The following is an 11448-nucleotide window of genomic DNA, read 5'->3' as shown; positions in this document are numbered from 1 at the left end:
AGAAAAGGACTTTTTTATTTTACAAGTTTTGCTTACATTTATGTCTGTTCACCACATGTATACCTAATGCCCAAAGAGGTCAGAAGAATGTGTTGGTTCTCCTGGAAATGGCGCTACAGACAGCTGTGACCTGCTTTGATTCTGGGAATCAAACCTAGGTCCTGTGGCAGAACAGCAAGTGCTCTAACCACTAAACCACCCCTCTAGCACCTTTTAAGCACTCCTTCTGTGTAGGGAATAATTTAACTTTTACTCACCTGAAGAATTTTGAGTCTGTAGGTTAAAGTTGAAATAATTCACATATAAGAAATTTGAAAATACTTAGGAGTCTAGAGCATACTTCTCAGTGTAGAATGGAGGTCATTTGGGAAATATTCAGAGAATGGTGTAACAACCCAATATTGGCCTTCAATTCTAGTCTATCCTCAAAGTCAATGAAGCACTATAAATACTCTCAAAGGAAAACCAGAGCACACTCACTGTAAGTTTGTAAGAATGAAGAATATAGCTGGGCAGTGGTGGTACACACCTTTAATCCCAGCACTTGGGAGGCAGAGGCAGGCGGATTTCTGAGTTCCAGGCCAGACTGGCCTATAGAGTGAGTTCCAGGACAGCCAGGGCTACACAGAGACCCTGTCTTGAAAAACCAAAAACCAAAAACCAAAAAAAAAAAAAAAAAAAAAAAAAAAAAAAAAAAAAAAAAAAAAAAAAAAAAAAAAAAAAAAAAAAAAACCAAAAAGAATGAAGAATATAGTTATAATCCTTAAAGAACAGGTATTTAAAAAAAAGAGATTTACAGTATATATGCATCTGTGTGTATGAGATTTGTCAAACTCATCTGGAGCAGGTATTACAAGTGGTTGTGATCCTTCTGATATGAGTGCTGAGAACTGAACTCAGGTGTTCTACAAGAGCAGTACAAATTTTTTTAAACTTTTTTTTGGGAGGGTGTTGGGGGTATGAGACAGGGTTTCTCTGTGTAGCACTTGCTGTCATGGAACTTGTTCTGTGGACCAAGGCTGGCCTTGAATTTACACTGCTTCCCTAGGGGTGCACCACCACCACCAGGCTACAAGAACAATACTATTCTTAAGTGCTAATTCAGCATTCCAGGCTTAAGAAGAGATACTAATAGGGGGAAAAAAACCCCACCAAATTTATTAAGACATCCTGTTCACTTATAAAATACAAACTAATAGCTTACTTTATGATTTAAGTCTTAACTAGTTAATCTCAAACTCGAGGTCTGCCATAGTAAAGGACATTTAACAACCATCTCTGGGTCATAAATTACAAAGGTAAAGAAAATGATGAACTGTGACAGGGTGGGGTCATGCCTTACCTGGAGCCCAGCTCTCTGTGAGCGAGACACTGCCTTAGCCTTGGCCTTCCCACTGTCTTTTCCAGCTTTGCCTCCAGCCTAGATGAAAACAATTTGGAGTTGAAAATGTTACCTCAAAAGACTATCAGGAAACAAATTCTAGCTTTACTTTGGGTAAAAATATCTAGTAAAAAATTAAAAACCTAAGATATCTAGGTCATCTCCTACCTCACTATAAATATATATTTCCTTTTACTAGTATATATAAAAAAAATCAAACATTAAACTCTTATTCAAAATTTAAGATATCTATAAATTTAGACATATCTTGCAAATTACTGACTAGTCATGTAAGTTTGTTTTCTGAGACAGGGTTTCTCTGTTGTAGTCCTGGCTGTCCTGGAACTCACTCTATAGACCAGACTGGCCTCGAGATTTGCCCATCTCAACCTCCTGAGTGCTGTTGATTAAACGTGAGTACCATCATGACATTTAACTTTTTAAAAAGTCAGCATAACATTTCCACAGAAATTTGAGAATTTGGCTCTCCTGAGAGGAAAAACAAGCACATTTATCAAAAAATTAAGTTAACCAAAACTAATACTGAAAAAAAGTGAATGATGTGCCTCAGGATCCAGCAATTCCATTTCTAGTTATTATACCTCAAACAAGCTAAGACTCTGATGGGTACTTGTACAGCTATGTTCACAACTGCATTATTTACAACAGCAAAAGAAACAGAATGCATAGGGCTGGTGAGATGGCTCAGCGGGTAAGAGCACTGACTGCTCTTCCAAAGGTCTTGAGTTCAAATCCCGGCAACCACCTATAATGAGATCTGACTCCCTCTTGTGGTGTATCTGAGGATACTACAGTGTACTTATGTATAATATTAAATAAATCTTTGGGTCAGGGGCTGGCGAGATGGCTCAGCGGGTAAGAGCACTTACTGCTCTTCCAGAGGTCCCAAGTTCAAATTCCAGCAACCACATGGTGGCTCACAACCACCCATAATGAAATCTGATGCCCTCCTCTGGTGTGTCTGAAGACAGCAACAGTGTACTTACATATAATAATAAATAAATCTTAAAAAAAAAAATCTTTGGGTCAGAACAAGTACAGCCTGAGCAAGTAGAGTTGACCAGACTGAGCAGAGGTCCTAAAAAATTCAATTCTTTTGAAGAAGGCTCACAACTATCTGTACAGCTACATAAATAATAAATAAATCTTTAAAAAAAGAGAGAAAGAAAAAAAGAAAGAGAATCAGTAAATGTAAGGGGCTGAATTGAAGCCTTGGTTCCTAAATGGTGGTAAGTCTCTTTAGGTGGCCAAGTCAGAAATGAAAGCTGTTGATGTTGGTCACTGGGATATGTCCTTATAGAGCATATTATCCTTGGTGGTGGCTTCCTGGCCAACCATGAAATAAACACACTCTTGTTAAGATAATGCTTTGCCCAAGAATATGGGACCAAGTGAGCACAGACTGAACCATCTGAAACTATGAGCCAAAGTCATTCCTTTTTCTTTTTTTCTTTCTTTTTTTTTTTTTTTTTTGGTTTTTGAGACAGGGTTTCCCTGTTTAGCCCTGGCTGTCCTGGAGCTTACTCTGTAGACCAGGCTGGCCTTGAACTCAGAAATTCACCTGCCTCTGCCTCCCAAGTGCTGGGATTAAAGGCATGCTCCACCACCGCCCGGCCCCATTCCTTTTTCTTAACCTTTCTGTAAAGTACTTTGTCATGGTGATGAGAATAGTAGTAGAGAAATTTGGTACCAGGAGTGGGGTTGTTGCCATAACTAAACTTGATCTGTGGCTCTTAGGCTTGTGGAACTGATTGACAGGAGGAATGTGAAAGAGTTGGGAGATATGGGCTGTAGAAGCCCTGGGATGTTATAAGCAGAACTCAACCAACAATTTTGGTAGGGGCTCAGAAGAATAGAGAACACTTAGAATTATAAAACAAAGATGATACAGGGATTCAGATGGGAACAAAGATTCTATTGGGAAACAAAATAGGTGTTACATACTATAAACATACTCAATGTCTCATTCATATTATAATTGTTTATATTTTGTATTTTTCCTGAAACTTTATTGGAAGCTGAATTTAAAGGTGTCACATTTGTGAATTTAGGCAGGGAATTTCAGGATTGCACAGCACCCAGGCTTTGGTACTGCTGTTGCTAGCCGCTATGAGCAAATATCAGGAGCAAAAAGCTCAACATTTTTTAAATAAAAATTTTAAAAAATACTAATTTTATCCCTTTGTGTGTGTGTTATGCTTGCATGTATGTCTGTGCACCATGTGTTTCCCTGGGATCCATGGATGTCAGAAGAGGGCAGTGGCTTCTTCAGGACTGGTTGTGAGCTGCCATGTAAGTGCTGCGATTGAACCTGGATCCTGTGAACCGCAGTGCTCTTAACCACTGAGGTACCTGTACAGTTCAGTGGGATTGTAAAAACTACTGTTGGCTACAAAAGAAATGAGTTAAATTGTCGGCAAGAGAACGTGCTTGTTTAAGAGACATTAAAGATATGCCAAAGCCCGGTGGCACAGCCTGGGTTCTTATGATTCCAGAGGCTAAGACAAGATTGAGAGTAAGAGGCCAGCCTGAGACATATAGGCCAGCCTGGGCCCCTGTGCTGGAGTGGGAGTGGGGCTCTGAGAGAGCACAACATGATTTTTTTTTTTTTGGTTTTTCCGAGACAGGGTTTCTCTGTGTAGCCCTGGTTGTCCTGGAACTCACTCTGTAGACCAGGCTGGCCTCAAACTCAGAAATTCACCTGCCTTTGCCTCCCAAGTGCTGGGATTGACACCACCTCCCGGCCTGAGCACAACATATTAAAGGACTACTTCCAATATACAGATTCTGGATACTTTTTAAAATACACTAACAAAAGCAAACCTTACAAAAACAAACAATAAATTGCTACTTAATGTAACATCCCAAACCATGTATAATTCTTTTAACTTTACCTTTAAAATAGTTGATGACTGAGAAATAGAAACAGAAAATAGAGGGCTGGAGAGATAGCTCAGCGGTTACGAGTAGTTAAGACTACTCTTCGAGAGGTTTTGAGTTCAATTTGCAGCAACCGCACAGTGGCTCACAACCCTCTGTAATGGGGTCTGATTCCCTCTCTGGTGTGTCTGGAAGGAGCAATGGTAGTGTACTCATATGCATAAATAAATAAATCTTAAAAAAAATAGAGATAGCTCATCCTGTAGAAGTGACTGGCACTAACCTAACCATCTCAGCTTGATCCCTGAGACTCAGGGGTAGAAAGAGAGAACAGGCTTTGGCAAGTTGTCCTCTGACTTCCATAAGCCCAACCATACATATACACAATAATTACATACTTAAAAAAGTGAAATGACAATTTTTTTTCTGTTTTTTTTTTTTTTTTTTTTTTTTTTTTTTTTTTTTTTTTTTTTTTTTTTTTTTTTTTTTTTTTGAGGCAGGGTTTCTCTGCATAGTCCTGGCTGTCCTGGAATTCACTCTGTAGACCACGCTGGCCTTGAACTCAGAAATCCTCCTGCCTCCCAAGTGCTGGGATTAAAGGCATGCGCCACTACTGCCAGGCAAGACAAAATTTCTTATTCTAAAAATTCTATTCTACTGGGCTAAGCTTCTTGGTTAAAAAAAAAAAATTGCCAGGCAGTGGTGGTGCACGCCTTTAATCCCAGCGCTTGGGAGGCAGAGGCAGGTGGATTTCTGAGTTCGAGGCCAGCCTGGTTTACAGAGTGAGTTCCAGGACAGCCAGGGCTATACAGAGAAACCCTGTCTCAAAAAAAACAAAACAAAACAAAACAAAAATTTATACATGGGAAATGGAGGGCACTGAACTATATTTTCACTCCTAAAAACCTGAAAAACTACCTATTACTCTAATAGACACACTTTTACTTATCAACTTAAAACACATCTTTACCAAGGACAACCAATGCATGCAATATTTTTTATTTTACATTAATGCTTATGTACTTTTAAATGGATATTTGAAAACCTATCACTAGAATTTTTTGTTTGCTTGTTTGTTTTTTCGAGGTAGGGTTTCTCTGTGTAGCTCTGGCTGTCCTGGAACTCACTCTGTAGACCAGGCTGGCCTCAAACTCAGAATCCACCTGCCTCTGCCTCCCAAGTGCTGGGATCAAAGGCCTGCGCCACCACTACCTGGCTAGAATTTTTGAGAAGGAAAAAACAAGGATCATGAAAATCAACTGCTTGAGCAAATTAATTTACAAAGAAACAACCTTATGCTGCCTGTCAGAGTACCACCTCATGATCACCATAAAACAACTACAAATGACAGAAAGTTCTAGTTCAAAGTCTGAGAATTTTACAGTCCAAAGTTGGAGACTTTCTGTTAGCCAATCTGTTTATAGTTGATCTATTAAAAGCCTCAGATGTCATTATCAACACAAGGCAAACTATTATTATCTGCAGTATGAGAAATGATAGCCAGGGGTTGATTTTTAACTTTTTTTAAATTTTTTTTTTAAAAGATTTATTTATTATTATAAATGAGTACACAGAAGACGGTGTCAGATTTCATTATGGGTGGTTTTGAGCCACCATGTGGTTGCTGGGATTTGAACTCACGACCTTCAGAAGAGCAGTTGGTGCTCTTACCTACTGAGCCATCTCACCAGCTTTTAAGCAAGAAGCACCTGTGGAAAGTACCCGTTTTGCGGAAATGTAGATGAAACTCAAAGTAATAAAAGTGATGTTACAATGGATTTACTAAAAGATTTTGCTCAGGAGACATTGGCCCAAGTGAAATTTAGCTAAAAGAGGACTGCCTCCCAAATCCTTCGAAGATAAGCAGTATGCTAACCAGGCCTGTTAAATTAAAGAAGTGGAACTTAGGATGCTAGGAGACAAGGGTTCACCAGGTTGGACCACCCAATCAGACTCATTCCCATGACAAAGGAAACAGAACTCATCTAAGGCCAGCAGTTAGGCCCGGATTGCCATACCCAAAGACAAAGCCAATTTACAAGTTAGCAGCTTGTAATTCTACAAGGTAGGTAAGATGACCCTCGGTAGTAACTTTGAAAAAGAACAACAGTGGCATACTTAAAAATACTCCTAGCCATATGTAGTAATACATGTAAATCTATCCACTGTGAGATTGCAAGAAGTGGCCAGACTTGCAATCTCCTGTCTCCGCTTAAATTGCTCGAAGTGTTACCCGGGACCCAAAAAGAGATGTCAGGATAACAGAGTCTGTGGATTGCACACATCTAAAATGTGCATAAATTAGTAAGATCTTCCTTTGGAGGCAGGCTCTTGCTTGGGTCTTAGCCAAGCCAGACAAGCGTCATTAAAGAGCTTTTCCTTAACTAATCTCTAAGTGCATGAAGAGAGTCCTTATTGGGAAGGTACATTATTTCTGTAACAGTGAAAGCATATTTCAAACAGGATACCGACACAAATATAATTCCAAAATGAGCGTCACTCCCCTTAACAATCTTGGTGAAACACATAGGTCTCGGTTGCTTTTGAGCACTTTCTCCTTCCCCTCAATTTCAGAACGGGGCTAAAGTTTTATTCACTTTCTTTCTTTAGAAGCCACTTTCAACTAGATCTAAGCTATAGAATGAAAAGAGACTTTAAGATGAAGCCAGGTATATAAACTTCTATTCCAAAGAATAGCCGGCAAGTCGCGGACCGACCGATCGGTTCTGGCGGGCAGGATCAGAACCCTCCGATTCTCAGCAGGGGCATTACGTAAGCCCTAAGGCAAAGACTCGGAACTTGCAAGGCTGCAGCCAGACCTCCTCGGTGCAACGCAGAACCCGCCCCCCTGCTTCTGCCTCCCGCGTCGGGCGCGGCCCCCCCAAGCGGAGTCCGGAACAGCGGGCACTCCCGCTCCGCAGCGCGACACCGCCCACTCCCGGTGCCATAGGTGGAAGCGCCGTCCGGGGCTTCCGCGCGTCCACTCCACGCGCGACCCCGCACTCACCATGATCTCGGCCGCGCGACGCCCACTGCAGCCCCGCGCCGCCGCCGCCGCTCTCGCAGTCGGACCGACACAGCCAGAGCCGGACAATGCCCGGGGCCCGCCTCGCGCCGCCGCCACCAATAGCTGCTGACGTTGTTCGTTTGAACCTCGACGGCCGGCCAATTGTACGCTTCCTTCTAGCCATAACTCCGCCCTCCGGGTTCCGCCTCCCTAACGGCTGTTTGTTTTTTGCACACGGCCCCTGGAGGCGGGGCCTCTGACCCCAACATTGACAGGCTCTCTGCCTCTCTCCTTGCGCGGAGTCCTGATGAACAGAAGAATGAACCAGTGAGAGCGGAAGAAAGGCAATGAAAACATTGAGGCCTCACCGGAGGCGGGAGGTTGGGAACAACAGCTCGGTGAACCAATGGGCTGGAGCAATTCCGCACAGCTGTGCCTTTCCCGCCCATTTAAGAGCCCGCCAGGACTTCTTTGCTTTGTTTTTCTTCAATTGCTACAAGTTTAAGCGGAACGTCCAGCTAGCACCGAATCAGAGGTCTAAAGCGGAGTTACCTTTGTGCGGAAGCTATTGTGAAAATATAGGGGTATGTGTAAATCGTAGTCTAGCTAGTGCCAGCCTGTTCACACAACTTTAAAAGGCTTTATTATTTTTGTGATCTTCGTTGAACCCGGGAGATTTGGGAGAGCCACATCCATTTCTCATTTCAGCTGGAGTAACAAACTGAGGCGAATGTAGTCATTTGCATTCAGCCTTCATCACAGGTCTTAGACGTTCTGGTTCCAGCTTCAAAGCTTTTTTTTTTTTTTCCCAGTAGGAAGCACAGACAAGTTCTAGGCGTTAATTGTAAGCAAAACAGTTTTCTACTTTTTTTTTTCTGTCTTGAGACTTTGTTCTTGTGGTAGAATTTTTCCAGCTAGACAATACTGTCTCAAAATTTGAATTGTTTCTTTTGACAGGAACTGTAGCTCTGAGATAAACCTCCATCAACCTGGAGGAAATGAGTCTTTTCGAAAAAATAATTTTAATTCTAAACGAGGAAGGGATAAGCTTCTAAGTAAATTATTCATTTAGATGTAAGGACAAGTACTTGGCGGGAGGGGGCGGGGCGGGGGGGACAGGGACGACTTTGATCTCAGCACTCGGTAGGCAGAGGCAGGTAGATTTCTGCGTTCCAGGCCAGCCTGGTCTACAAAGCAAGTTCCAAGACAACCAGGACTACACAAAGAAACCCTTTCTCAAAAACCAACAAACATAGGGCTGGAGAGATGGCTCAGTGGTTAAGAGCACTCTGCTCTTCCAGAGGTCCTGAGTTCATTTCTCAGCAACCACATGGTGGCTCACAACCATCTGTAATTGGGTCTGATGCCCTCTTCTGGTGTGTCTGAATGCAGCAAATGTACTCACATATATAAAAATAAATAAATAAATAATTTTTTTTTTAAAAAAAAAAAAGAAAAACAAAAAGATATTTACAAGTGTGAGTGGAGGAGGGACCAAGGCACAATGTGCTCAGATAATAGAACCTTGTGTTCAAGTTTGGAGTCAGTTCACCAGGCAATACTCTGATTTCTACTCCTTTGGGTTCCATACTGTAATCAGTTGATAATACTGGTCAACCAAGGACTGGTCTTACAGTGTACTTCTAAGACAGAATTCAAATCAATGTGCCAATCAATGTGCCTATAGAACACATTATATATTGTAAGGGTTTCCCCCAGTATATAGAATTCCTTCTTAGGTTGTTTTTTGCCTAGTGTTCTAGAAATGTCAGTTGACAAATTAAAGGAAAAAAGTCTTTTAAATCACCAAGGCAGTGTCACCTATGGAAAGACCTGACTGGATCCAGACTCCTTTCTTTATTCACTAGTTTTGTGGTTTAGTGAAGTATTTTATATCACTAAGCCTACTTTGGTTGTTAATAAAACTGAAAACAGAACTACTTATTCTAAAGGTTTGTGTGTGTGTGTATGTACGCGTGCATGCACATGTATTAGTGTTTGTGCACACATGCAAGCATGTAGGTCAGATGAGGGGGTCAGGTATCTCGCTCTCTCTTTCTTGACTTGTCCAGGCTGGCTAGCCAGCAAACTCCCAGGACTCATTATAAAAGTATCCAATTCGGGGGTTAGAGGCATATGTGAACATTGTTCTAGCTCTTGGTTTCAGAACTGAGATCCTTGGCCCTAAAGACTTGCTTGCATCCCTGAGCAGTTCGGTTCCTGACAGTCCTTTATCCCCTTTCCAGTCTTGGCTCTCTGTCCTCTCAATCTGTCATTGGCTCTGATACCCTCTTCTGGTGTGTCCTTCCTGACATGACCACTCTTGAGCTGTTTGGCTGCCTCTTCAGCTGACAAGCCTGTTCCTTGTTTAGATTTACTGCCTCTCCCTGCTGCACCGCTCTGCTCCCCTCCCTCTTCTCTCCTCTCTCCCTTGAGATAAGGTCTTTCAAGCTATAACTCAGGTGGCCAAGAACTCACTGTATAGCCCTACTTGACCACAAAGTTATCGAAATCATACAAAATGAGGGTGAAAAATCAATAAGATAACATCAAAACCATCACTTATTGAAGCAACTGGCAAGGAAATCTTAAAATTCATACTCAAATGCAAGAGAATTAGAAATAACCAAAATTGCCAGGCAGTGGTGGTGCACGCCTTTAAGCACTTGGGAGGCAGAGGCAGGCAGATTTCTGAGTTCGAGGCCAGCCTGGTCTACAGAGTGAGTTCTAGGGCAGCCAGAGCTATACAAAGAAACCCTGTCTCAAAAAACCAAAAAAAAAAAAAAAAAAAAAAAAAAAAAAAAAAAAAAGTCAAACATAGGGGGCTGGTGAGATGGCTCAACGGGTAAGAGCACTGACTACTCTTCTGAAGATCCTGAGTTCAAATCCCAGCAACCACATGGTGGCTCACAACCACCTGTAATGAGATCTGATGCTCTCTTCTGGTGTGTCTGAAGATAGCTACAGTGTACTTATGTATAATAAATAAATAAATAAATAAATAAATAAATAAAAACTTTTAAGAAGTCAGACATAGGAGTATGTATCTATGATCGAAACACTGGGAAGCAGAGGCAGAAGGATTCCAGGGCATCTCTGGTCAGTCAGTCTGACCAATGGGTAAGCTTCAGGCTCAATGGCAGACCCTTGCCTAAAACTAGATACACACACAAATATGAATGTAACAACAACAACAAAAAAGCCATAGATTTGAGAGAGAGTAAGGGGACATCAGTACCTGGGAGAGATTGGAGGGAGGAAGGCGAGGGGGAAACAACCTAACTATAATCTAAAAAAATAAAAATTGCCGGGCAGTGGTGGTGCACGCCTTTAATCCCAGCACTTGGGAGGCAGAGGCAGGCGGATTTCTGACTTCGAGGCCAGCCTGGTCTACAGAGTGAGTTCCAGGACAGCCAGGGCTACAGAGAGAAACCCTTTCTCGAAAAAACCAAAATAAAAAAATAAAATAAAATAAAAAAATAAAAATTGTAACACATGTATACTAAGCCCTGTGCTTTCTTACCCCACAGAGACTGGACAACAAATGATATAGCTAATTCTCCCAGGACTTGGCCAACATCCCAATTTCCTTAGGGTTCCCAATTTTCTTAGGGTTCCCAAAAGATGTCATTGCCCCTAAGCAGCAGGAAGCATTACAAAGAGACCATTGTCCCATTCCCTTAAGATGAGGTAGATGGGTTTAGCAATTTTGTGAGTTATGGATGTTTGTTGCCATTTAGGGGGATGGTTGCAAGTTATTAATGGTTTTAATTAGGGAAAAAAAAAAAACAAGGAAGGCATAGGAGCTTAGACTCAAGGATTTTTCTTTATTTTCCTTTTCTCTATCATTCTTTCTTAGATAAAAGGAAGGAGGTTGAAAGAAAAAAGGGTGAATATAGAAATATCACATAGAAATAATAGGATAAAAGAATAGATCAAATGTGGTTATTTTTGTTTACATTGATATGGATTATTGTATATTGATACAGGTTTAAGGTTTTCACTGGTACAAATCTTTGTATATTGATACAAAGGTTAAGGTTATTTTTATTACAACATACTATGAATACATGTTTTCTGCTCTTGTATAAAGTATTGGACCTTTGGAACTCATTTGAAAGTGCAATTTTTAGTTCTAGTCCTCTTTTTTTTTTTTTTT

At 41.2% G+C, this 11448-nt stretch overlaps 1 protein-coding gene across 2 annotated transcripts in view; it reads right to left on the bottom strand.

Annotated features, from left to right (window-relative positions):
• LOC116069580 (histone H2A.V) overlaps nucleotides 1-7425 on the bottom strand; it is an 18221-nt gene extending 10796 nt beyond the window's left edge. The window contains exons 1-2 of one of the 2 annotated variants that reach the window (XM_031340335.1): nucleotides 7290-7425; nucleotides 1343-1420 (exon numbers count right to left, since the gene is read on the bottom strand). In XM_031340335.1, coding sequence (XP_031196195.1) covers nucleotides 1343-1420; nucleotides 7290-7292 — 81 coding nt within the window. In that variant the 5' untranslated portion in view covers nucleotides 7293-7425. The remainder of the gene's footprint in view (nucleotides 1-1342; nucleotides 1421-7289) is intronic. The other variant, XM_031340334.1, reaches the window with a different exon arrangement.
• Nucleotides 7426-11448: the final 4023 nt, after the last annotated feature.

This window comes from Mastomys coucha, unplaced genomic scaffold, assembly GCF_008632895.1.
Source record: "Mastomys coucha isolate ucsf_1 unplaced genomic scaffold, UCSF_Mcou_1 pScaffold22, whole genome shotgun sequence".
NCBI lineage: Eukaryota > Metazoa > Chordata > Mammalia > Rodentia > Muridae > Mastomys > Mastomys coucha.
The sequence above is the reverse complement of the archived record's forward strand: the minus strand, read 5'-3'. Positions and strand labels throughout refer to the sequence as shown.